Source organism: Mus musculus, chromosome 2, assembly GCF_000001635.26.
Source record: "Mus musculus strain C57BL/6J chromosome 2, GRCm38.p6 C57BL/6J".
NCBI classification, from domain to species: Eukaryota; Metazoa; Chordata; class Mammalia; order Rodentia; family Muridae; genus Mus; species Mus musculus.
Genome location: NC_000068.7, coordinates 154,223,223 through 154,250,131, shown reverse-complemented (window position 1 = coordinate 154,250,131; position 26,909 = coordinate 154,223,223). Strand labels below are relative to the sequence as shown.

General features: G+C 48.3%; 2 protein-coding genes across 4 annotated transcripts in view; one reads left to right on the top strand and one right to left on the bottom strand.

The window, feature by feature from the left end:
• Cdk5rap1 (CDK5 regulatory subunit associated protein 1) overlaps nucleotides 1-26,909 on the top strand; it is a 151,028-nt gene that overhangs the window by 122,907 nt on the left and 1,212 nt on the right. The gene's annotated exons all lie outside the window — the stretch shown is intronic.
• On the bottom strand, nucleotides 9,230-26,390 carry Bpifb5 (BPI fold containing family B, member 5). 2 transcript variants are annotated; one of them, NM_144890.2, is made up of 15 exons: nucleotides 26,239-26,390; nucleotides 24,978-25,194; nucleotides 22,937-23,041; nucleotides 21,938-22,069; nucleotides 21,194-21,278; nucleotides 21,038-21,101; nucleotides 20,580-20,665; nucleotides 19,777-19,959; nucleotides 17,245-17,298; nucleotides 16,794-16,943; nucleotides 15,574-15,641; nucleotides 15,399-15,444; nucleotides 13,311-13,374; nucleotides 11,225-11,304; nucleotides 9,230-9,380 (listed from the first exon to the last, which is right to left on the bottom strand). In NM_144890.2, the coding sequence occupies exons 1-15, from the start codon at nucleotides 26,345-26,347 to the stop codon at nucleotides 9,351-9,353; spliced, it is 1,473 nt and encodes a 490-aa protein (NP_659139.2). In that variant the 5' UTR covers nucleotides 26,348-26,390; the 3' UTR covers nucleotides 9,230-9,350. The 2 variants fall into 2 exon arrangements, with proteins under 2 accessions (NP_659139.2, XP_006499395.1); XM_006499332.3 differs by lacking the exon at nucleotides 26,239-26,390 and adding an exon at nucleotides 25,832-25,882.

The following is a 26,909-nucleotide window of genomic DNA, read 5'->3' as shown; positions in this document are numbered from 1 at the left end:
ATGGAGACATTTGTTCTCTTCTGGAGCGGTGCATGCCCTTCAGGTGGTCTGCTCTGCAGTCCTCTGGGTTCAGAGGAAGGCTTTTTCCTCATGGTTTGGACATGGAGTGCTTTCCCGTCTGCCTCCATCACTATCTCCCCCTTTAACAGAGTCAGCCCTTCAGTTAGGCCCTTATTTCCTCTTTATTATCCACTGTCCAAAGAGGAAAGGTGAAGTCCTTTGAAATCTGTCTGGAAGTGTTTCCTTGATGGTTTTGGGTTTCTTCCCCCAAGCACTGAGGCGCTTCATTTCCAGCCAACTGTGGTTTGTCCTGATGCTCTAGACCTGGGTGGAGCCTTAGCCCCACCACTTTTGGATTTTTTCTCCCTTTCATGTGGAGCTGTGGTTTGTTTTCTGTGTTGTCGCTTGTTCAGTGTAGTCAGTGTTGAGCTTCTGGTCTTACTACTGTTGAACAGAGCAAATATTCTGATTGCTTTCCCTACAGATCTTAGGAGTCAAGTTCATAGATGGGCCAAAAGTTTACACAGTATAAGCAATAGATACCAGAAACCCTTACTTCTGTGTTCTCTCCATTTGGGTAGTTTGTAATTTATTTAAAAGAATATTTATGGGTATAAATAAAACCAAGCCACATTACAAAATAACAACCAAACCAAAAATCTCAAACATGTAGATTTATTTTATCCAACTTGTTTTAAATAATGAAAAAGTGAACACTTGAATTATTTTAAGCATGAAAACTAGATTTTGATAAGACAGGAACTCTGGGTAATCAAAGCAGTTATAACAAAGATGAAAGGACATAATATTCTCTCTGTCAGAGACAGGGTCCCTCTTTATAGCATGCACCACTATGCCTGCCCATAACGTTCTTCTTTTAAAATTAAGGTTGGCTGGGTGGGGTGGTGCACACCTTTAATTCCAGCACTGGAGAGACAGAGGTAGGTGGATCTCACTGAGTTATAGGATAATGTGGCCTACAGAGTGAGTTCCAGGACAGCCAGGGCTACACAGAGAAACCCTGTCTTGAAAAATAACCAACCAACAACAACAAACTAAGGCTGGAGCATTATTTTATCACATAGGAATATATCAAGTAAAATACTAACTATCTTAAGCAATTTAAAAAGAGTTTTTATACAACTATTGAAGCACTAAGAATGAGAGAAATACTCAGTTACTTGGATTAGCCCATTTTTAATGCAGTTGGAATCAAAGCTTTAGCAAAATTTGACCATTTATTACTGTCATTTTCTTTATCTAATAGTCCAAATTTATAAATATATTTAAATACTTGTCTATTTAAGTGAGGACCATGATTGTGTGTGTATGTTGGTGTGTGTTGTACATATGTACACAGTGGAACTGGAGATACAGGTGATTGTGAGCTGGCCAGTGTAAGTGCTGGAAGCTTAAAGCCAATTCCCTGAAGGAGCAGTAACACTTGTCGCCACTGAGCCATCTCTCTAGCTACAGGCATACGGTATTTGAAGGGAATTTTTCCTATTGTTAAGGAAGGGGCTGTATAGCAAGTGAAAACATAAAAAAAAATACAAATAGAATCTAATCATGGGTTTAAAGTGTTTCTTTTATTTAAATAATAAAACAAAGCCCTTCTTTCTGAGCGAGTTTGTAAATTATTAAGAGAAGATCAGTACTTAAGAATACCTTATTGCTGTAGACAGAATGAGGCATCAGTATTGTCTCAAAATACTGAATCCTGACATTAAAAATTCAATAACTTGTAACTATAATTGACTTTGTTATTAAAGGAAGGTTTACTGCCAGGCTGTCTCTTGGGAGGCAGAGAGAACAGCGTGGTGGAAAGAGCCTTGCCAGTCTCATGGGATGCAGGTGGTGGTGGGAGTGAGCCTGGTCGGTAGAGTATCAGGAGGCAGGGTTCAGTCGGAGCAGTTTGTGTATGTCAGAACAGCCTGGGACATTTGATCTGCTGTGAGCTTGCTTGCATTATAGGGAATTAGAGGCCCTGTTGCTGGAGATTGATGAGCGAAGAACTGGCTTTTCCTGACAGTCAGGAACACGCTTCACCAGGTCTTTGAGGAATGGTGAGTGTAGGTTATGTTTATCAGCTAGCACTCCCTCAGTTTACCTGTCAGAGTCCAGCTCAAGCTGGACGCTGTCAGCAGCACTGCCTTTTCTGGGGCCCATTTTGGACCTGGCAGCTCGTACCATGCCCATGTTCTTAGGTCTTATTCTCAGCATCCTTCCATACCACTTTCCTGCTGTAACTTTGCCCTCACCGGTCTCCATTGAGGGACGATCCTTACCACTGAAATCTTTCTTAATCAAAAGCATTTCTCTTCTCCTTAACCTTCTTTACTAAAAACATACTTGAAATATACTTTATACTATAACTCCTTTGTATCTTTTTAAATTGAATGTCTTTCACATCAAACATTATTAACAATAGTCAAAAGTACAGGAATTATATGGTAGTCATTTAAATACACTGTAAAAGAGGAGTTATTTTTATGACATAATCAAACACATGGGGTTGTTTGAAAATTTTAAGATGTCTTGCATATCTTTGAGCAGGTTGTGTAGTTTTTATTTTTTTTAATGTATCTATTTATTTGTTGTTGTTTTGGTTGAGACAGACTCTCACTATGTAGCTCTGGCTGTCCTGGAACTTACTAATGTAGACCAGGCTGGCCTTGAACTCACCGAGATCCCACTAGTGCTGGGATTAAAGGCATATGCCACCACATCTGGAATATTCATAGTGTTAAAAATGAAATTACCTTAAAGTGTTTGTATATATAGACATACCAATGGTTATACATGTATACTATATATACACATCTTAAAAAATAATATGAGTAGCAATAGCATAAATCAATCATGCAGTGACTCTCAATCTTATTTAGCTTTTTGAACATAAAAATGACAAACAGTTTACATAGACAGATGTATAAAACCATTAGTAATGTGCTTTTTATAAAATCAATGATATGTTTTATAGAGCATGGTATGGAGTGGTGGGGTGGTGGGAGGGGGTACTCCAGTGGGCTCATGCTGAGGCATCCCTTCTTCCTGTGTAGTATAGAACAGAGTTTATTTGGGGGCATGGGAAGGGGAGTTGAGAAGGGAGTAGAGGCAGAGAAAGAGAGGGGACAGAGAAGGTGGAGAGAGAGAGAGAGAAGAGAAGAGAGAGAAGAGAAGAGAGAGAAGAGAAGAGAGAGAGAGAGAAGAGAGAGAAGAGGAAGGCCTATCAGGAACATGTGGAGAGAGAGGGGGAGGGGGAGGGGGAAATAAGGAAAAAGGGGTCAGGGAGAGTTAAGGGGGTCTGAGAGTCAGTGAGGCCAAACAGTCCCTTTTATAGCAAGCCAGGTCTACCTGGCTGTTGCTAGGTAACTGTTAGGTGGAGTGTAGAAGGAATGTCAATACTTAGTAGCACATATAGCTGGCAGCACATGACAACATATTAAAATAGCATGTAGTATGGTTACTGACCATTGAGTGGGCTAAAGCATAGAGCAAAGGTTTTTGGGTCTATTATGTATAGTTTAAGTTTTTAAGGGAGCTTATTTGTGCAAGGCAGAGGAATTCTGCCACCTGAGTGTTTTTATTGTCCCCATCAATTTTCATTCAAAACATCTTGTTTTTTTTTGTGGCGTTGCTAAGAACTATGCTTCAGGTGGATAGGAAAAATGAGGGTGATATAGGCTTATATGTTTTAAAACCTACTTTGATAAGTGTACTTAAATGCTTTAACCTCCCTTCTAGCCCACCATCTACCAGAAGTAGTGGAAAGAAAAGGTTAATAAGGCAAAGGAGGACGTGGACCTGCTTAGAAATAGTTCTTTGGGGTAAATCCAATCTGTGTTGTCAGGATCTCAGCAGTTCAGTTCACATGAATCAGCAGTGGTAGCTCTATCCACTCACAGACAAGAATCATCAGTGGCAGGTCGATGCAGCAGAAACCATGAGGCTCTGCCAATGGGCTGAGTCCACGAGAAGCTGCTGGAACACCATCCTTGGGTCTTTGGTGCATTTCTCTCTGAGAAGTCATGACAAACGATGACCAGCAGAGTGGCAAGGTGAACCAGTGCCACACAGTGTCACCCAGTATCGTTGAGTTGTATTTATACCATTTCCAAACATCAAGTGTTCTCGCAAGTGTCCTCTCAAGCAAAACAGTACATGCTCTTTTCCCAGGCAACTTCCAGAAAAACACCACGTGTCTGTTCTCAGCAAAACATCCTCCCACATGTCTGCTTCAGCAAAAACATCCTCTCAGAGACAGTTTCCAGAAAAACATCACATGGCACAACTGAGTCTCCAAAGAAACCAGAAATTTCCACTTCAAGGTGGGTCAGAGCTTTATGTCTTAGGTGTGTGGCTTCCTAGAGGTGTAAGGGGACAAGAAAGAGGTGCAGGCTAAAGAACAAGGCTCTACTTTGAGGATTTTATTTGGGCTTGGTTTGAAAGTCAATTTTACTTTGGCCACTTGTCAGCAGTGAAGAAGGGGTGGGATAGAGGGGCCAGCAGGCTGTAGCCAGAAGGGTCATGACTTCTCACTGTGAGGAGCAGTCCTGCAGGCAGGTGTGTACAGGATGCCCATGTGGACGGTAATGGGCCAGAACCCAATGGTGGTGCTGGGTGGGGGAAAGAAGTGGGAACAGAGAGAAACGGAAGAATCGACCAGGAAGCTCTCAGAGAGATGGAAAATCACCGGGAGAAGGAAACCATTTTCTGTTTCATGCCACCTTCACAGTGCGCAGTGCCAAAGGCACCAATGGTTTACCTTGACAAATCCAAGGGGTGATGAGGTCTGACTAAGAACTTGCAACAGTTATAGTTTAACAATATATAGACAGGTAGCCTTAATTTGTCATATTACATTATGTATATAGTTTGGATTCAAGTCTTATCAGAAAGCCTCTTGGTAGATAGTAACCTTATGAACTTTCTGGCAGCCAGATAGTCTTGTCCTGATGCAGGAACAAATAAGCAACTCAAATTCCATACCCCTTATAAAGAAGTCATATACCACAACAGATGGAAAAGAATTAAAGAGAAAAAAATCTATTTTAAAGATGGCTATTGCCATCTTTACCTGGAGGACATAGCCTTTACATGCTGGGACTGGAGACGTAGCTCAGTGACTGAGGGCACTTGATGCTTCACCACAAGGATTGGATTCCAGCACCCACACTGGTTGGTTCATAAACACCTGTAACTTCAGCTCCAAGGGACCAAAGAGTCCTGCTGCCTCCATCTTCTTCCCCTTTGTCTACTCTGGAGCCATCTTTTGAAAGGAAATAAAACTTGAGACCTGTGATTCATGTAATGTATGTCAAATAACCCAAAGAGTTGTTTGTGAGCTTTGAAACCTGGGGCTGAGAACATAGCAGAACAGGCCAGGACATGCCCAGGCAGGCCTGTCGTCACATGTCCTGACTGGCCTAGTGCCTCCCTATCTCCTGCCCTTCTGACAGTCTGTTGATGTTTAAATGGACCAATCATGTGAAACTGCGCCAATTCCTCCCCCAGCCCCACCCCTTTTCTATAAAAACCCCTAGTTTCCAAGCGTCGGGTTGAAACCACTGTCTCCTGCGTGAGATACGTTTCGAACCAGAGCTCCGCCATTATGGCTCCACCATGTGGTCAACACCTCTGTCTCCTGCGGGAGATATGTGTTGGCCCGGAGCTCCATCATTAAACTACCTCATGCTTTTACATCAAGATGGTCGTCTGTTCGTGATTTTTTGGTGCGTGCAGAACGACAATTGAGTGGGGGTTTCCCCACTAGGTTCTTTCACTTTCTGTGTGGTGTTTTAACTCTTAGGAGGGTTAAACTCTTAAGGATGGCTGTTCCCTCCTTTTACATGGAATTCCAAATTTCAAGGAGGAGAAGCTGTGGTTCCTTCCACTTCTTAAACTAATATCAGCAGAGCAGATAACTTATCAGGGAAGAATGGCAAAGGCCAGGCCCAGGGGCCAGACTACCAAGGGCTTGAGTATCTTACCCAGCAACTCATAAAACTGCAGGGTGCTTTCTCTTTAGGAACCTGAGAATGCTTTGTTGTTGTTGTTTTCTTTTATTTTGTTTTTAAGCATGGTTTTTTACCTCATTTCCTCAAGTATGACCTTGGATACCTCTGTCCCTGTTTCAGATCTCTATTTTGCCTTTGGCTGGGAACACACACGTAGGTGAAGGTGTTATTTCCCTAATTGGTTCTTGATTGTGTCAATAAAGAAGCTTATCATTGGGCAAACAGGAAAAGGTGGGATTTCTGGTCCCAGGAGGAAGAGGAGGGGATGAGAGGGGAGGTGCTTTTTGGCCAGGCTTTGGGGAGAGGAGCATGAATGATGTAAGGCCTGGGAGCAACTAGAATCGGTGGCAGCCTCTACCACTGGTGGAATTCTGATATAGGATAGCTCATGAGTTTAGAGCAATAGATTCTTCGCCTAGCCATTGAGTTGTCTGGCTAGTTTTAAAGTATTAAGACTGTCTGGTGTTTTCCTTCCATGGCTAATGTGGGCGGGAGGAGAAAGGGGGCAGCTGGAGGAACGGGCAACGTTCTCAGGAAAAACACAAGCTGGCAGTTTGGCAGAGCTGAGTGAGACTGGAGCAGCACGGTAAAGCTAGCCGTGGGGGCTGAGTGAGACAGCTATTGGTGGCAGCTGATCTTGGAACATAGTGCTGGCCACAGCACCGGACAAGGAGCAAACATAGTTTTATAAAATTAAACGCAACACACACACACACACACACACACACACACACACACACACACACACTTGCATATGCACACATGATCTGCTGCTTTGGGTCCCTGCCCTACTAGATGAGTTTTTATTTCTTGTTCTCATCACTACTGAAGAATAGGGACCCTATAGACCCTATATTAGATGCAGGAAAACCCTCACGGGGTCTTCTGTGGTCTTGGTTATTAAGCAAAACACAACTCTCACCTTAAAGGGAATAAGAGATAGTCCATTAGCCACAATGACCTAGGAATAAAAATTTGAATTTCTCTCCAAAATATACTTTGGGGTTGAAAGACCCACAACGTGAGGACTCCCCCACGTTCTGACTCAGGAGAGGCGACACCCCAAAATCACCCACAAGAAACGGTCTTGCTGCAAATTGCAAGAGGATTTTTATTCAAGAGCGCTCTCGGGCCCACGGTCATACACCACGCAGGGGTAGAGGACCGTGGCGCCGAGTAGCTGAGTAAGGGGTTATTTAAAGGAAGAAACCACAACTCAAGGAAGTGGGGAGGGCATTGTTGGAAGATACCAAAGACACCAGTTAAGAGTCACAAGGAAGTGCAAAGTTACAAGAGTCACAAGGAATACCTGGTAATTGTTAACTCTCAAGACAGTTTCTAAGAGCCCCTAACAATAGCACATTTGCATTGCAGGTTCCGGTAATGGTCAGGGTGACTTTCTTTGAATGAGCACTCTTTGAACCCAGGAAGCGGGTGGGTAGAGGAATGTCGCTATCTGTTTTATGATTAGCATACCTTTACAAAGGCCACATTCCCAAGCCTGGGCCTAAAGGCCTAGAATTCTGTTTTTACTTTGTTATACTTTCAGCTGTCCTTGAGCTTACAGAGATCCACCTGCCACTGCCTCCTGAGTGCTGGGACTAAAGGCTTATTTCACCACATCCAGTTTATGTGATTTTTTTTTTTTATAGTCATAAAACCAGAGAAGTCTGTGGACCAAGGCATTTGCCACACACATTGGTGGGGACAGCAGGCGGGTGTTACAGTAGAGGAGAGAAAACTCTGCTATAGGTCTCAGAATATTCAGTGATATTCTTAGTTTAGGATTGGAAATTAGTGGTCTGCTATACATTATGGAGGTTTTATATGATAATTGAAAGGGTGTTTGGTTAGACACAGAGGTAGGTAATAAATAGCTAGTGTTAGCATCAGAAGCTGTTTACAGCCGGCCTCTGAATCCAGCGATGATGCCATCCCTAGGCAACAATGACCCTCCTGCATCTGTTGCCATGACAACCATCCCACACATCCTGCTTAGGTAGTATTACCTGCATAACCTGCATGTGTTGCCACCTGTGTTATCCACGTCACAGCCTGGATAAAAGACAGAAACCCCGACTCATAGCCCTTTCTTTTCTCTTCCTTGCTTCTTCCCTTCTTTCAATAAAGTCCTCCAAAGGTGAGAACTGTGCTGGCTTGGTGTGATTTGTTCAGGAATACACCGCTTTCATCTAACAGCTAATAAGCAAACTATAATTTTGGTTCTGGATCTGTAACATTTTAACTTTCCACAATTACAAAATTCTAATCAGTCAATCAGCTTTGTAGAATCTTCAACACAGGTGTGGGTTTTCCCCCTGGGAATTATCTGGGGAGGATGCTTCACCCTCAACTTTAGTTAGTCTTGAGAGGTCATTTGGGCTATGAAGGAAACTAAGTTTACTCCACAGACCTGGAGGTGGGGATTTATCTCTCAGTCTATAGTGGCCATCCTGCTGCAGGCTGTGCTGGGTGCCAGGAGAGAGAGCCCTCTGTGTTGAATCAATTTTTTCTCAGGTATCCATGCCACCATCTACAGTTCTGACAGCAGCTCTGCTGTGCCCTGCCCAGGTAACATGGACTAGAGGGGTAGATGGAGGATGTTTCTGGGACCCTGCTCCACAGTGGTCATTATTCTGTTGTTCGCAGCACAAGGTCAGGAGCTCTGAGGTGTGGCTGTCCTAGGGTAGTCTGCTTTGAGGGTTCTCTACCACCCTTAGCCCTGTGGCTTCTGAGGGTCCCCATTCAGGCACCCCATTCTTTCAGCTTATGTCTACTTTTCTTCTTGACAGACAAACTTTTCTGGGCATACTTTCCTGTGTCCTTCTGAGATGCCATTCTCACAGGGCCTGGCCTTTGGAGAATCAAAGAGCTTTCTCCTTTTTGTTTTTCTTTTTCTCTTTTCTCTCACCTCTCCCCCTTTATGGCTGGCTCACTCTAGCCCAGGCTGACATGGAACACACTCTGTAGCCTAGGCTGGACCAGACACATGACAACTGCTCTCCCCCAGGCTCCCAAGTTCTGGAATGATGAGTGTGAACCACCACTCCTAGTCTTTCCTTCTGATCTTTTCCTGGTACTGAGTACAGAACTCGGAGCACTTTCCAGAAAGGTCACAGGAGAGCTGGAGCTGGGAAGGGTGCCCACCATGTAAACACTTCAAGGCATTGTCCCAGCTCTCACGAAACACAGCAAACTCAGACACAGACTTAGAGGAAACATCTTTATTCTAGCTGCGGACTCCACTGAGACCGCCGCTGATCTTGGGCTTTGAGCTCTTGACCATGTGCAGCTGTGGGCAGGGACAGGGACAGGGCCCCAGCAGAGCAGCTACTCCGGAACGGTCAGCAGGATGTAATCCTACAGATAGAGCAGAGTCTCTATATTTGCCCTCACTTCTCAGTCTGCTCCTGACACTCCAGAGGGGCCCACACCTGTGACTCTAAGACAGAAGAGTCAGGGACAGAGTGGATATGGGCATGGAGTGGAGAGGAAGAGGAGTCTTGGGAGCACTTATGAGAACAGCAGCACACTAGAGCTATTCTTGAAACATGATGACTGTGTGAAAAAAGGCCAGTGAGCAAATGACTGAGCGGCCAGGGCAGTCATGTAAGGATGGGTATGTGGTACCCTGTGCAGATCCAGCAGGTGTTCTCCCTCTAAACTACATTCTGCATGGTGCACTCTGCAGTCATGGAACTCGCAACCTGAACAATGGTCGAAGGCAGCCTAGAAGCCAATCGGCAAGCGAGCCTTGCTTTTCACAGGTCTGGTTACGAGGCAGTGCTTCAGTGACTGGAGGGCTCTGGTTGTATCCTGGCTCTGTCATTCAGATCCATCAACAGACCCCATGCACCCCAGTCATTGCCTGACCTGATGGTCCCAGGACTGGTGGCATCGTTTTTAGGGCAGTCACAAACCCTGAATTACCTGGATGTGTTCCTCCAGACCCACTCAAGTAAGGGTCTCTCTAAGGTCCCTAGGCTGATGTCAGGGAGGAGTAGCAGGCTGGGGAGGGGCGGGGGACACAGAGTGGCCCCATGAAGGAGTGCCTGCTGCCCTCCCCACCTCAGGGGCTTGAAGGAAGGCTTCTGTAGTCAGGAATGGGGACAGGAGCACAGGGCCTAAGCTTGGGGTCTTTAAGCTGAAGTACATTTCTTTGTCCTGTTGCTTCCTCCCCACTTCTGCCCTGCCTTTCCTTTTGATGCAGGGTCCTGTTATGGAGCCCAGATTGCCCTGGAACTCATACTACTCCTGCCTCCACCTCCTGAGTGCTAGGATGTGCCACCACCTCGGAAATTTTTTCAGGTGGAGAGATGAGAATGTGAGGAGTTTGTTCGAGGTCTACCTTTCCTACTAATGCCCTTCTCCACTCTCCAAGAGCCCCGTTTTTGTCTCTCTACCTGTCTGTCTTTCCTGTCCCTCCTGCCCCAGTCTGGAGTTTATTATGGTCATGTTCAGCCTCTAGGAGGCATTTTATTATGGAGAGAATATTCTGTTACCTTGAGATTATGTTTTTGTCTGCCTTTCAACTTGTTCTATGACAACTTCAAATATTTTTCATCTTCCTAAAATTTTTTTCTATTTTTATTTTATTTGTATCTCTGTGTATATTTGAAAGCCTAGGTGAGTGTATGCCATGTATGTGTATCTATGTGTATGTTTGTATGTCATGTGTGTGTGGGACCAGTAGAAGCCAGAAGAGGGCATCAGATCCTCTGGAGCGTATAGGTGGTTGTGAGCCACTGAACTTGGGTGCTGGGAATGGAGCTTGGGTCCTCTAAAGAGCAGCGACACTGAGCCCCTGACCTGGAACTTTCACTAAATGAACTCTCCTCCACTTGGGAGGGAATGAAGCAGGGTAGGAAGCAGGATAGGCCTGTGAGCAGAGCCCCAGGCAGCACCTCAGGGGCCTATGCTTTCTTTTCTTCAGATTGGCTGCTTCTGGCCTCCTACCCAATCCCTGCTTCCTACCCTTAGATGTTTGTAGAGAGCAGGCACTGGGTACAATGGCACTATTTGTGGATACCCTGGGTACATCCAGGATGCCTCAGTTCAAGGGAGGTGGGTGGTCCTAGCTAAGAGGACAGAGGTGTTGTGAGGTGGAGGTAATGTGAGAGTCCGAGGGCTTTGGAAGCGGCCTTAGCTTCTAACTTCCTGCCCACTCGCTGAGCATCTTAGGGAGACTCCTCCCCTGCACCTACCTCAGAGAAGTCCATTTGGGCAAGGCTGAAGGAGACGCCCTTGATGTTGGGCAGTGGGAGGCTATGCTCTCTGAGCCACTCTGCAAGAGGAAGGCAGAACTCAGGGCCTGGTGGGCAGGCTGTCTGGCAGATATGCATGGGAGGTTGTGCGTAGTTGCGGTTCCCAGCCCCTAGCCAGGGACCTTCTGTCTTCCAGCCTCCCACTTAACCAGGCAGCCCTGAGCAGCCAGCAACCCAGGGAAAGCAGACTTTACTAGGAGTGGACAACTTTTGACATTTCAATATGAAATTACCATCTACAAATGCATGGAGCCATACTTACAGCTATCCTAGGATACGTGTGCCCTGCGAACCACAGCTTGCACATCCCTAACTGACTCACAGTCAACCCCTCTCCACACCTACACTTACACCTGTCTTTTAAAGGAACATTCTTCTAAAATATACCCCAGACCTGCGAGTGCATTGCTAGGAAGCTCTCATTCTCTGTGGTGTTTTAAGGAAGAATCAATCGTTGGTTGAAGATTGAAGGCTTCCTGAGAATCTACTCAGGAAATGCATTCTACCTGATTCCCACACTGAGCCTAAACAATCCTACCAGGGAAACCTGACAACACTAGAGATTAGGCTCTATGAGACAACATCCCTCGACTATATCAAAGAAGGCAAATATCCACAGGTATGCTTGCTTGGCAAATATCTAAAAACTAAGCCTCAAACCAGTTAATTTACAGAGCTGCTCACTTTGCAATTAGTGCTCCTGTGAATTAACCATTTGGTTGGAGGATTTGTAAAGACTGAGTTGTGAAAGCCTGAGGGTCTGGCATGGCCTCCCTCCTGTGGCGAGCAGCCTTGCTCTACCCCATACACCCTAGCTACACTGGCCTTGGAGTGATCTGGCATCCTCTCTTGGCCTAATGGTCACCTGGAAGTCAGGTGGTGGGGGCAGATGGAGGAGGAAGAGACCAAGTCTTTGCTCTTCCACTTGTCCCCAGACCTCGCTGGTTCCTCAGCCTGAGGCTTGCCCTTCATTCTAGTCCCTTCCATGGAGCTTGTCCAAGTCTCCTCATTGCTATTTCTTACCTCAGGTTGTTTCATACAGTTTTTTCACAGGCTCTCACCCTGCCCCTTTCTCCTCTGGGTGGGGTTGTAGTATGAGCAGTACCCCATGGTACTGAGCAGGCTCCTGGCCTGGTATTTAGACCTTGCATGACCATCCCGACTTCTCTGCCTGGTCTACTTTCTGGGTTGTCTCTTGACCCCTGTGGCGTGTCACCAAGGATTGAGTGAAAGCCTATGCTGGGTACAGAAAGAGTAGGTCCTATCTCCCCAGCCCCTGGCAGGTGACATCCTGTTGTTTGACCTCTCTGGCTGCCCATCTTTCAGTGGGCCCATCTGAAAGATGAAAAGGCTGAGCCAGGGAATCCCTCAAAAGTTAGTCTCTCTCTCTCTCTCTCTCTCTCTCTCTCTCTCTCTCTCACACACACACACACACACACACAGAGAGAGAGAGAATGCCTGTATATCTTACATCACTTGGTGTGAGTCTGGACAGGATGCTAGGAACACAAGGAGAACCATGAGGACTTGTGTCTCTGGAAGCTCACCATGCAATAGGGTATAGGTACTGACCAAGTAACCATGGGGATGGGGGATGGGGACATGCTGTGCCCAAAGAATGGCCAGGCCAGAAAGCCCAGTGCTATGGATTGCCCCTCCATCTTCCTAGCTCACCTCCTCAGCTGTCTACATTGCCTTGTCTCAGCATCTGAGGAGCCCAGGGAGAGACATGGAAAATTTTGGATTCCTGATAGGTAGAGGCGAGGGTGATGTATTGTATCACTCAGCTTCCAGCCTCTCTTTCAGGTACAGATACCCACCCCGTTGGTCACATTTACAGCTTGCATCAGCATTAGCAGTCTCTGCAACTGTGTCTGAAAGCTCAGGTTTGGGTTACTTATTGCTTTGCAGGGAAGTCAATCTCAACCCAGGCAACTGTTTGCAGCCCCTGTGAACAGGCCTGGTGCTGCCCCCAGTAATGTACTGTGATGTGTGTGTTTGGACAGAGAGGTACAGTGAGACTCACCATTGTGGTGAGGCAGGAACCACCTCTTCAGGACAGCCAAGAGCAAGGTCTTCAGGCGCTCTTCCTGCGATGGGAAACAGGCAGCTCAATCCCTCTAGCTTGGCACATGGATGGGGATGTGCCAACCCCAGATGGGGAGAACCTATTGTACAGACGCCACTCAGAGTCTGGAGATGTCCCGTAGATGCCACCTTAAAAATACCCAATGCCTCCCTTTGTAGTCTAGGCTGGCTTTGAACTTTCAGGTTGCATCAGCAGTGGTTTGAGCTCAGGAACTGAAGGCCAGCCCGTAGGTTCAGCCGTGTTGCTCAGCTCCCTGCACCTCTGCGTTCAGCCCAGAGAACAAGACAAGCCCTTAATAAGGTTACCCTATCTTAGATGAATCTCCGCCTCCTTCCTCTTCTCTGATGCATCAGGGAATCCCATTAGCTAGGCCCACCTTTAAAACACCAGTTCCTGACTCTTGTGTGCGCAGTTGCAGTCACCGCCTGGGTACCAAATCCACCTGTGCTGACTGACTATACCCTGCCGAAGGCCCATGGCCGCCTCTGGGGCTGGCTTCTCCTCTGCTCACATTCTCAACAAAGCCCCCATCTCATTCTGAGGAAAAGCCATCCCACTCTGGCCCCAGCATGACCTGCCCTGCCCTCTCTTGATGTTTTGTTCCCTGCTTCACACCCCTGCTCTTCCCTGAGCCCTTGGGGCACACTCAGTCTTGGGTCTTTAGTTCTCTTCTCCCCACTTTTGTTTGAGTCTTTGCTTAAAAGCTCACCTCCACTGGGCAGTGGTGGCATATACTTTTAATCCTAGCATTCAGTCCAGAGAGGCAGGTGGATCTCTTAGTTCGAGGTCTACAGAGTGAGTTCCAGGATAGCCAGGGCTACATGGAGAAACCCTGTCTCCTCCTCCTACCAAAAAAGCTTATCTCAATGCATCCCTCAGATTCCTTTTTTTTTTTAATTTTTTTTTTTCCTTTTCCATTTTTTATTAGGTATTTAGCTCATTTACATTTCCAATGCTATACCAAAAGTCCCCCATACCCACCCACCCCCCTTCCCCTACCCACCCACTCCCCCTTTTTGGCCCTGGCGTTCCCCTGTACTGGGGCATATAAAGTTTGTGTGTCCAATGGGCCTCTCTTTCCAGTGATGGCCGACTAGGCCATCTTTTGATACATATGCAGCTAGAGTCAAGAGCTCCGGGGTACTGATTAGTTCAGAATGTTGTTCCACCTATAGGGTTGCAGATCCCTTTAGCTCCTTGGGTACTTTCTCTAGCTCCTCCATTGGGAGCCCTGTGATCCATCCATTAGCTGACTGTGAGCATCCACTTCTGTGTTTGCTAGGCCCGGGCATAGTCTCACAAGAGACAGCTACATCTGGGTCCTTTCGATAAAATCTTGCTAGTGTATGCAATGGTGTCAGCGTTTGGATGCTGATTATGGGGTGGATCTCCTTTTTTTTTTTTTAATATGATATATTTATTTTTATTTTATGTGCATTGGTGTTTTGCTTGCATCTATGTCTGTCTGAGGGTGCTGGGTCCCCTGGAACTGGAGTTACAGACAGTTGTGAGCTTCCATGTGGGTGTTGGGAACTGCACCTGGTCTTTTGGAAGAACAGCCAGCTCCTGACTGATGAGCCATCTCCCCAGGCCCCAGACTCCCTTTTAACATTGCTGATCCCCACTTGTTTCTCTCTTTGGTGCTATCACCGGTCTCTATGCTGTATAATTTGCTTTTTGGAGGTTTATAGGCCATATAAATATATGGTTTTATATGGGCCTATGTAAGCCTGCCAGCACCTGAATTTCAAAAGGGTGGGGACCTTTGTGTTGATACATCTGTGTACCTAAGGCAAGGCTAGGCACATACTAGGTGCTCACTTAATACTTGTTATAGTCATGAAATAGGCAAGCCAGAGGCCCAGAGGCCTCACCCTACTCCAGTAGGAGTTGGGGGCTCCAAGGTGAGATGGGATTAGGGACAGAGTGTGACTCGGACTTTCAATCCTGTGTCAGTGACTTGAGACCATTTACGGTGTGCACCTATGGAACCTTTAGGGCAAAAGGCTGATGGAAGGGACTCACCTGCTCCTTAATGATAGTGGGGTAGGGGCCCAAGGTGACCACAGCGCTGCCGGGGGAAGAGAGTAGGTCAGTGAGTGATCTGGGGTGGGCACAGTGGGGGCTGCCCTCCCTCACCACTCCTTTTCTCCCCACCCCCACTGAGAGTTGTCTCATGTTCCCAACTCAAACCCATTACCCGTGTGGTGCGAACTGGAGTTGCTGTTTCTGACTCCTTAAGGAGAACTCGCCTCTGCAGAGGAGTTGCTGTGAGGGATTGAAAGACGGCAGGGCAGAGTTGGAGTCGTTCCTACCCTACCGTGGGGGCCTCTGGCCCCAGCCCTAACTGCACGGATTACTGTCCTGTCCCATGGTCCTCGCTCTGAACATGTGTTGCTATCTTCCTCACACTGTACATGGGCCTCACTGGGAGAGGGGGCACTGATGGTGCTGGCTGCTCCAGGGGGTCAGGGGAGGCTAGGCCTGAACCTGAGGCAGCCTCAGTGGAAAGGCAGCCTCAGTGGAAAGGCAGCCTCAATGGAAAGGCAGCCTCAATGGAAAGGCAGCCTCAATGGAAAGGCAGCCTTGGCCCTGGAATCAGCCAGTGGCTTCATTGCCTGTATACATGTTGGGAGGAGCCTCACACTAGGCCGGACTGCTTTTGTGGCTTTTTTGTTTTGTTTTAAAATTTGAAGTGTATTTTTGCTATGTTGCCCAAGTTGGTCTCAGACTTTTTGGACTCAAGTGATCCCTCTGCCTCAGCTTTTCAAGTAGAGGACTATCACAGCTGGTTCCCCTTGGTTTTGTGTGAGTGTTGATAAACCTCTGTGACTCATATGTACAGATATAGGGCTTTTCACCCCTGTGAGGGATAGCTAATTCTTGGCTATACAATGACACCGTCAAAGATCTGAGGACCCTGTTTCATCCTTAGGATGCCACCCAGTGCATCTATGGCATAATGACTCTCATTCAGAATTAATTCTCATTCAGAATTAAACCATTTTGATTTGGCAGTGGGCGGTTGGTGGCAGCTGCTATGTCTTTCAGAATTCTCTCCAATGGTTGGAGCTGCCAGGAGCATCTTGGCTCCATTTTTGTTTCAGCTTTGTGACTTAGGCATGCCTAAGCTTTGCCCAAGGCAAAGACCGAGGAGTCCTTTAGAGACTTGGAGTCCTTTGGCAGCCCTAGCTACACCCTACTGGAGGGTCTGGAGCCAAAACTTCTTCAAGGCCTAGGAGGTCCTTGGGGAGCCCCAGTGGGAGAGTAGGAGAACAGAAACGAGTGTTAACGTCTTAGCGGTGGGGACAGCTGCCCGTGTGTACACTGGTGGCAGATGGCAGTGGGACTGGTCACGGCTGTCCCATGCTTTGCCCTCAGTCTGCAGACTGGGAACTAAATCCGTGCAGGGTCACTCACCCAGGCAACTGCATCAGAGGAGGCATTGGTCCCATGCAGCATCAGTAAGCCCTGCTGGGTGACCGTGGTCCTGCGGCCATCAAGGAGGACGGTGGGGGGGTTTGGGGCGCTGATGATCAGGCCCAGGCTCCCTCGGGTCAGATTATAAGCCTGAGTGAGGTTAAAGCAGAGAAACTGGAAGGAGAGTTAGAGCATGGCTTTCCTTCGCTGTAGCTTGGAAGGGCGGGAACAAGACTCTCATGTGGCAGGCAGGGGCTGGCTTTCTCATCTAGTTCTACAACATCTCGTTGTTGTAGTATCCTGACTGCTTCCTCTTGTTGCACATCCTGACACTGTAAAGGGCCGCAGTGGCTTCTGGAGTCCATGGCAGGAAAATAGAACATGCCCATGGAATCTTCTGGTCCAGCCTGTCCTGCACAGGTGCTGGGGGAGGGGCAGGCATCATACCTACCTTGGGTTGGGACTGCGGGCTGCTCAGGGACAACAGCTCCCAGAGGTCAGTTTCCTAGAAAGGCAAAGACGAGTCCTTTAGAGTTCCTGGAGTCCTATAAGTATGTCCTGAGCAGACTGAGGGCTCTGGGAGACAGCTGCCCACACTGGACGCACTGCCTGCTCATGAGTTAGCCTCAGCTCATGACGAGTCACATGTGTGGCTGTTTGGAGTTGTTTATCTGGAAAGGCTAACTTCCTATGATTTTTACAATTTTCTCCTAACATTTTTTTTTGTTTTGTTTTTTTTTTTTTAGACAGGGTTTCTCTGTATAGCCTGGCTATCCTGGAACTCACTTTGTAGACCAGGCTAGCCTCGAACTCAGAAATCTATCTGCCTCTGCCTCCTAAGTGCTGGGATTAAAGGCATGCGCCACCACCGCCCAGCTTCTCCTAACATTTTTTTTATACTTTTTTTGAGCCAGGGTCTTGTGTATCGGCCTTGCCTCTGACTCATGATGTAGCTGGACTCTTGATCCTCTCTGCAAGTGCTGAGATTACAGGTATGCACAATGCCTGGGATTGAAGCCAGGGCTTCATGTTTGCTAGGCAGAGTCGGCCAGCTCTCTAGCCACTGAGCGTTCACCTAAAGCCTCTTACTATGAAAAGTCCTCTAACCACACTGAAACAGAGAGAGTCTTAGAGAGGCCATTCTGTGCTCCACAGATGCTCCGTGAACAGTTTCCCGCCGTAGCTTTATCACACTCCTACCTAGCATCTATGCTCTACCGAGTTTCAGGGAGTGCTGAGCACATTGCTGAGCTCCGATCTACAGTGGATCACAAGTCATCACAGAGAAGATTATAGAAATGTCGGAAGTAAAATTCACCAGCTTCTCTTTCCCTTTCCCTCTGAATCCCATTCTTAGAGGTAACTATTGTTGACATTTTGAAGTATAGCCTGATAGACTTTTTCTGCTCACACACAAGCACGAACAGAAAGGAGCACACTGGCCACACAGCCCTGAACCTTGTGAGTGACACTCAATGCCAATACCTATAGAACAACCTTCATTCTTATAAAGCAATGTGTCTTAGTTCACACAGCATGGACTCTGATTACTTTACTAGTTGCTTGGTGATGGGCCATTAATTAACTTTGATTTCTAACTCTGTAGCAAGAGAAGCTATAAAGGACATCCTGCAGATATGTTCCTGCCCACCAGCAAAAGGATTTCTTCCCATGAAGGGTTCATTTCTAACCATCTCAGAGCTGTCATACACACGTGTGTATGAAGAACAGTGGAGACAGGAGACCTTGCCTGTAGTCAATCTTACCTGTGGATAGCCTTAAACAGGTCACTTCCCTAGTCTGGGCACTCATTGGTGTTAACTATTTTAAACAACTTTTTTTTTTTTTTTTTTTTTTTTTTGTCTGATGTGAAGTTTCTGGATATGGCATGTTCCACTTATGTTGTCCTGTGGTTTTTCAGATTTTGGAATATTTTGGATGTTAGATCTGAATTTTGGATGCTCAACATGTACATGCATATGTAATTTGCATATAGAATCTACATATGTAATTTTATGTATAATTACACATATATATGCACATATATAATTATGTATACATATGTAATTATATATAATGTTAGAATGAGATCAGTGTTTAGGAAAAGTAAGAGGGAGAGGGGGAGAGAGAGAGAGAGAGAGAGGGAGAGAGAGAGAGGAAGAGAGAGGAAGAGGAAGAGAGAGAGAGAGAATGCATTTTCTTAGATCTCTGGATACAGCAGTCTTGCAGGGGCTGTGTGAGGAGATGGCATTCATACTGAGACTACCAGTGAAGAGGAGAATGTTCCAGGAAGAGAGAGAGGTGTGTGCAAAGCACTGAGCTAGGGATCAGTGCAGCCTGTGTGCTTAGATTTCAGGGAGTCAGGAGGCAAAGCTGGAGAGGGACCAGGGCTCAGATGTTCCTTTTACCCTGGGAGTGGTGGGAAGCTGCTGCGGACTTTGATGTATGCTTATTGTTCCCATCAGCCCTGGGAGGCATTTATTCTCTGCGACGTGTGTGTGCATGTGTGCTGTGTGTATGTGTGTGTGTGCCTGTGCCCATCGTCTGTCATTAGTATTAATAACTATTCTAATAAACTCTATACTCCCCAGAAATCCATCTCAGTATCCCTTGTGAACAATTCCACCCCCCAACCCTTTCATTTACCAGAACATTTCTTGTTCAGTTTTCCATTCCCCTATGGGACTCTGATCTCTATATGGTAGGGACTTGTGTGCACAGGGCCAGCACACTGCAGGCTATTATAAATATCTACAGTGTAAGAATGGACATGTGTTATGAAGAGAGAAGGGTGTGACTGTTCTTCTCAGATAAAGGGACTTCCATTCTGGGTTCTGAAAGACCAAAAAGAGCTAGTAAGGTTAGACTGCTCAAGTCTGCAGCAGGGAAGTGACCTGTGGTGGGGGCCTTGGCTTTACCATGTAAGAACCAGGTAGGGGCATTTTGTTCCACTCTATGATCAGATCCATCTCCCAGCACTCACCGAGGAGTCCTGGGGCTCCACAGAGATCTCCTGGCTGGTGTAGAGACAGGCCAGGATGTCATTGTAGATTTCTAGCCAAAAGGCAAGATCTGCCATGCTGTTCTGGGATAATCCTGGGAGAGGTGGGGGAACCATGTGTTCTGACCTTGGTGCCCGCTGGTGTGGGCCACAGGGAGTCACAAGCTTCAAAGAAATGATAAAAGAAAGACTTTCAGTGGGGATAGCTCCCTGGTGGTCACCTGGTCACAGTTCACCACGCTGACTCCAGCAGGCACAATTTCATTTGAACCTAACCAACAGTGTCTTATCAGATGGGAGCCAATATGGTCACTGACCACAGGGAAACTGAGGCCCAGAGAGGTGATGTCATTCATTCAAATCCTCCATGAGAGAAGAGCTGGAGTGGTGTGCCTGAGCCCGGCTCCCTTGCCTCCACGGAGCTCCACTCTGTTCTCAGAACCCTGTCCCCCCTGAACCTTCTTGTCCTGCCTACCTTCCGTTACAGACAGACATGAAGGAGCAGTGGACAGGAGATGGGCAGTCCTCAGCCATTCTCGGAGCAGACTCAGCTGCTCGCCTGCTGCCCTGACTCGATTGCTGGGCTCCCTGTTCTCTTTCCTCTTTCACTGACCACTTCCTTTTCTCCATCCTCTCTTGCCTGTCTTCCTCTTCCCGCTTTGCCCCTTCCCATCCTGGGAGACCCTGTCTCCCTTTCTCTTTGCCCATGAGGATGGGCATGGGCAGGGAGGGGAAGCCAAGCACTGCAGGTTCCCAAGGGTCCATGGCAGCCTAGGGTCACTTACCGCCACTCGCATCAGGATGGCTCCCTCTGTGAACTCTGTGGTGGTCACGTAGTACTGGAAATCATCGGGACCAGAGATGATGGGAGCTGTGGTGCAGACATGAAAAAACTCAGCCAGAGGTAGAGGTGGGAAGAGGAGGCAGGGAGAAATCCTTCTCCCCTGCTCAGCCTTAAGGGTCTTGATGGCTGAGCATGGGCCTCCTGAAATAAGGAACACTTATTGAATGATGGCTTTGTGTCTGGTTGTTGGTTGTTCTAACAGGTTGTGTCTTTGGGCTTTCCTTTGATCCTGCTTAACAGATAGGGAAAGTGACATAGGACAGTTACAAACTATGTTGTCCTATCTTTTTCCCAATTAGAAAGTATCCTGTAGACAGGGCTATCCATCCTGTCCCTGGGTCTATTCCTATAGACAGTGCCTGGCACATGGCAAGGGACATCTGACCAGCAGCAACATACGAAGAATGATGTGTAGTATGTCTTCCAGCAGGAAGTTGATCAGGTTTGTGGCCACAGGGCACACCTAGAGGGAGAGAAGAGGGGGTTTCCTGCTGGAATAGGGCCATGGTAGAGGGTCTCTCTTGGGGGCCACACCCCTCTCCCCTGGTGACTCACTATCTTCTGGAGGAGGAAAGGCAGGGATTTCTCCAGGGTGTTGGTCACCAGTTTCAGCAGTTGGTTTGGCAACAGGGTGTCTGATCTAGGGGAGGGATGACAGGTAGGAATACACCGGGTGTGCTAAAGGCATGGGTGGGGGCGGGGCGGGGTGGGGAAGCCAAGTACCGCTGGGGAAAACAGCTCTAGGCAGGGCAGCGGGAAGGCAGCGGTAGCTGCCTTTTCCTTTCCCAGCATTCCCACATCCTCTCCTCCTTCTTGTCCCCTCCCCCTGCATCTATGTGTTTTTTTTCTCTGATTCACTGCATTATGTCCTGATTTGTATTTGATCATTTATAAAAATCTTTGGGATTTTCAAGCAGGAAGTGGCCTCACTGGCAGTGGATCCGTGAATAACTGATCCTCTTGGGTGTCAGGCTCTGTGCTATGTAAGTCAGTCAGTACATCTCCTCCCCAGGACTCCTCCATGTGGGCCGAGTCCAGTACTGTAAGCCATAAAACCGAGGCTCCCAGAAGTCTGTAGCTGGCTAGGACCCACGGTTAGGACGTAGCTAAGCAGAGGTTGAGTCTTACCTATGACCTTCAGTGTGGAGGCAGGAGAGGTGACAAGTACAGTGTGTGGCTTTGAAGGAGAGGCAGCCCTAGCCCAGAGAAGGACCACTGCAGAAAGGGCTGGGCCAGTGCAGGAGGAGCCAGTACCTGCGGTGCTCAGGGGAGGCTCAGAAAGAACTCAGAGATGCTCACCGCTTCAGGATCTTGATGTTCAGGCTTCCAGGTGGTGTGTGGCACTCCTCGAAGGCCACCTGGGTCTTGTTCCCTATCTGTTCTAGCCGTACTCCAATTCGTATGTTCTTGATGGCTTCCAGCCAGAGGATCCTGTAAGGACAGTATGTCTGGGCAGGCTTCTAGCCAGTCTAAGGTTGAGACCAGAAGTCATGAGCTGGCTGCAGCTTGCATTAGAATCTAGGAGAGCTCTTTAAAACACAGAATCTGCTGGCAGACTGGGTGGTACTGAGCCAAGATCCTCACAAGGGCAGCAGACACCTGCACTGAGTGTGACCTTAGATGGAACATATGCTCTGCCAACTAGGTCGTGAATCTTACCATTGCCACACTATCCCAACCAAGCTCAGGCCCCCTCGACCCTGTCACAGTGCTTCCCTAGGCTTAGCACCTCTCATCCAAACACTTACTAAGGGGTCTGCTTAGCTTCTGACACCAGATGAGATCAAATGCATTCCAGATGGAGTGGTCATAGTCTCCTCCATTAAGTGCTAAAGTTAGAACAAAAACCATATTCCCAAGAAAGCAGGAACTGGCATATTCCCAAAGGGCATTGTGACTCTCCTTACTTCAGTAACCAACGTGTCACCGCCTCTGCAGGTGGCCACATGTACAGCCACTCAGTTCAGAGCTGTGGAGATGGACTCCTGACCTACTGCAGTAGAGAACTAGAACTGTAGCTGGTTCTAGACTCATGCTCAGGGAATGGACGCTCTTGCTTCAACTGCCCAATCCAGGAGCCCCAGACCCTTTTCAGACTGTCCCATCAGTGCCAGTGAGAGAGCCATCACTGTAGACTCACTGAATGACCCAGGGCAGGCTTCATCCCCATTCCAAACCCCAGCTTCCCTGCTGAAACCTGCCCATGTAGAATGCACTTGTGATCCTCGTGGTGACACATGGCTTTTGTTAGTCTTGCCTGCTGGCAGCATGTGGGGAGGAAGTGCTGTGTGTACTTACTCTAGGAATGAGAGGTACAGCTTGCAGCGCAGTGTGATCTGCAGCAGGCTGTCACTTAGAATTTGCAGGGTGACTTCTGGTCCCTTGGCATCTTCTATGACCAACCTATGGGAGGCATGGGGGTGATATGTCTGGCTCTGTGTATATCTGGAGTACTTAGAATGGGCGCTGATGCCAGGAGGAGTGGAGAGAGCTTTGGGCAGCGTGTCCTTACACAGTGGCCTTCCAAGACCACAGAATTCTGCTTCCAGTCTCTAAGCCTTGAGGATCTGGGCAGCCCTTACCCTTCTCTGGGTCGGCCTCTAACAAGCCAGGGACTGTAGCTTAAGTTTGTACACATGAAACCTGCTGAATCCAAGTACCTGACCCTGGGCCGAGGCTGTAGTTCAGTGGGAGAAGTTTTGGCAATGTACATGGGACCTAGGGTTGATTCCCAGGTCTCACGGATAAGAGTCTGAGCTTTTCAAAGGAAAAGCCAGCAGGTAAGAACACATCTCAGCAAGAATCAGCCCCTGTAGTTTCCAGGAAGGACCCCATAGGCTCTGCTGAGCATCCTTAAACATTGTTCTCCCTTCCCTGCTAAGGCCTCAGGTGCCTCTCCTCCCTTGGCTTGGAGGGGTCAGGTTTGCACTGTGGACACTAGTGTCAGCTACGGATTCCTCTGGAGCCACCAAGGCTGGCAGCAACATGTTCTGTCACAGAGGGGAACCTGGCCACCAGCACGGAACCTTCTGGAAGGAGTTCTTTCCCTGTTTGCTTCAAAACAGGGTCTCGTATGTCTGGGCTAGTCTCGAACTTCCTATGTAGCTGAGCACTGAACTTCTGACCCTCCTGCCCAGCCTGGAGGATATTTTTAGGATCAGTTCATGCGGTGTTGTCCTTTCTTCCTCCCAAGCCATGTCCTGGAATAGGGTGGGCTTATAGCCATGGCATGATTACCCAGCTGGGGTAGGGGAATTGTGGACAGTACCAACATGTGGCATAGCTGGGGTGGCATTTGCCTGTGCTACCTCCCAAGCCTCCCTGGGCCGTGTCCCCACACTATAGTTCCCTGACTTCTCCATTTTACTCCCACCAGAAAATCCATTTCGGAGCTTGGAGTCTTAGGTCTTATGGGTCATGTTGGGGAGGGACTCATGCATTCACAGCTGAGCCTATGGCTGTGCAGGTCACCTTAAGAGAAACCCGTCTCCAACCAAAATTAGTACCGTTCATCTAGGTGGCTTCTTGCTCTACTAGGAGGCTTCAACTCAGGGCTTTCAGGGCTGAGCAGATAGCATGGCAGGCATCTGGGGACCAGCTAAGGGGCTGTAGACCTGACACTAACATTTGTTGGGTGGGAGGTCAGGACAGGTGTGGCCAGATGTTCCTGCGTCCAAGTTCAAGGTGAAGTCCTGGCCTCTAGTACTGCAGGACGTGACCTTATTTAGAAAGACACTGGCTGCCAGCATGATTAGTAAGGGCCATGATTAGAAGTCATACTAGAGCAGGCTAGACTATAAGCCAACATGGCTGTGTTCTTAGAGAAAGGGACTTTGGACCCAAGGATGCCCCATGAGGTGTCAATAGGCACCTGGTACCAGCATCAGAGATTGTTAGTGAATGCTAGGCGCAAAGGCTGAGCCCTGCTTCCAGGAAGCAGCTGAAGACCCCTGTCTTGGCCTCCATTCTACAGGGAGGCCACTGGCTCTGGACACTTTAGTGTGGCTGTGCTGACAAGACCACACAATTGGGAAACTTGAATCTTGAGATATATTCATGTCATCCAAAGGCCGGCGGTTAACAGAAGCTATTTTGGAAACATTATTCAAATTTATAAAGCATAGGACTGACTGAGGAACCACAGAGGGGAAGCCCCTGCTTCCTTCCTAGAGGGATTTGGAGAGGTCTGGAAAGGTAGCCACACAGTAGGAGGACCTGCTTCGTGCATTCAAGGCTGAGGAGATGCTGTGGACCCCAGGTTGCCTGCCCACCTCTCCTCTGCTTGACAGGGAAAGGCCTGAGGGAGAAGAGAGGCCCAGGCTACCGCATGGCCACTCACCCGGCTGTCGTCAGCAGTTTCTTCAGCTCAGGCATAGTCTTCCCAGAGAGCAGGTCCCCCACCAATGACAGATCCAGCCCACTCTTCTTGTCAACGAGCTCCTCTCTGACGAAGGGCAGGGAGTCCATGACAGACACACCCTCACTTGGGGATCCAGTCACAGCCATCCTGATCATACCCTCCAGGACCTGGTTCTCTGATAATAGATTTGAGATGTCTGGGGACAAAAAAAAAAAAAAAAAAAAACTCCTCAGGGTCCATTCAGCCATTCAGCAAATAGCCACTGGCACCTGAACCCAGCTAGAAGATAAGACAGCCATTCAGCAACAAGTTCTTATGAGGAGACCAGAGCTCAGATCGCAATGTATCGCCCAGGCTGGTTTCAAACTCCTGTGCTTAAGTCATTGTCCTGGCTCAGCCTTGCCTTGCCACCTAGCTCAGCCCATAGGTCAGTCTGCTGGGCTTAAGGAACAGCGTGGCTCCTGCTGCTGCTCTGGAGTTGACATGGCAGTCAGGGAGAAAGACAAACTAGAACTCATACCAGTCAGTAAAGTAAGTTTTAGAAGTGTTACAGAGAAACACTTAGACTCTAAGTGTGACTGGGGTGTGGAGGGCCTGCTTTGGACATGAGGGTCTGCTGTAAGGAGGAGGCTTAGGGCAGACACCCCAAGAAGGAGAAAGAACTCAGCTAGACCTAAGTCTAGGGAGAGCAGCAGCCCATGCAAATGCCTCCAAGGTCACAGATCCCCAAGCTGTGACAAGAAGCGCCCCGCAGACAAGCAGCAGGGAGAACAGCAGGCAGGCAGACAGGTTAGCAGGTGTATGTCTGGATAAGGCCATTGAAGAGGTTTTACCAGAGGGCAGTGGGAGCCAGGAGAGACCTGACTGCTACAGGGAGATCAGAGGATGTTTCTGCAGGAGAGGTGGTAAGGACTTTGTCTGCCAAGCCCAGTCAGAGCATTCTACATTGAGAAGGAGAGAAAGGGGGATGGGCCCACACCAGCCAAAGAGGCAGCGTGACCTCTAGTGACCTCTACGTGGTGGGCAGAGGAGGCAAGGGAGACACTGGAGGGTTTGAATGACAGGGTGAGGACTGCTCATGGCAAGAGGGAGGCAAAGCAAGTGTGAGAGCAGAGGAGGGGCAAGGGCAGCTGTGGGCAGCTGGTAAATGGACACCAGAGGGGAAGAAGCCCAGAGCTCTTGTCCACTGCTCTGCCTTCTCCAAAGTCATGCTTCTTCAAGCTCATTCCTTGAGATTCACCTGTTTCCAGCTGGCTATTGTTGATCCGCAGGAAGAGATGAGTGTGGGTTGCCCCTCGGGCTTGGGGCAGCACCCCCCAGCATAACAGCAGTGCCCACAGCAGCAGCATCCCTGCTTCAGAGCCTGCGCCCCGGCTGGCCAGGGGAGTGAGAGCTTAAGTCCTCTCGAGGGGCCCGCAGCCCCGTGACCCCACTCTGTGCCCCGCCCCCATCCTTTGATGTTCTGACATTCCTGCGCGGGGCGGGGCCTGACTCCCTTATGGATCCAGCTCTCTCAGGCCTGTGACACCAGCTTTCTTAAAGGACTACTCGTATACACCAAGCTCTGAAGTGAAGGGTGGGCACATGGTGGGAAGCCAAGGCCCCAGGCCAGAGCTTGGCATGCTCAATTCTTCAGCGGGAGATTTCACTTCTCTTGGCACTTTGCAGCCAGGGGCTTTTGGCCAAAACGGATAGAGCCTGTTACTGAGGCAGGGGTGGGAGGAAAACAAGCTCAGAATGTGGCAATTGGACCCCAAGGAGGAAGTGGGCTGGGCTTGGGCCCTTTTCCTTTGGCATATCTCCACCTCTTGTGTGGAGTACAGAGGCTGCTAAAGATGTGACTGGCATAGATCCCAAGGTGGTAAGGGTGTGTGTGTGTGTGTGTGTGTGTGTGTGTGTGTGTGTGTGTGT

What these genes read in the sequence shown, in the direction of transcription:
- Bpifb5 (NM_144890.2), bottom strand. Translation starts at nt 26,347, where the DNA reads ATGCTGCTGCTGTGGGCACTGCTGTTATGCTGGGGGGTGCTGCCCCAA. An exon ending in CAATAGCCAGCTGGAAACAG is followed by an intron (nt 25,195 to 26,238) that starts GTGAATCTCAAG and finishes TTTTGTCCCCAG; the next exon opens with ACATCTCAAATCTATTATCA. An exon ending in AAACTGCTGACGACAGCCGG is followed by an intron (nt 23,042 to 24,977) that starts GTGAGTGGCCAT and finishes TGCCTCCCATAG; the next exon opens with GTTGGTCATAGAAGATGCCA.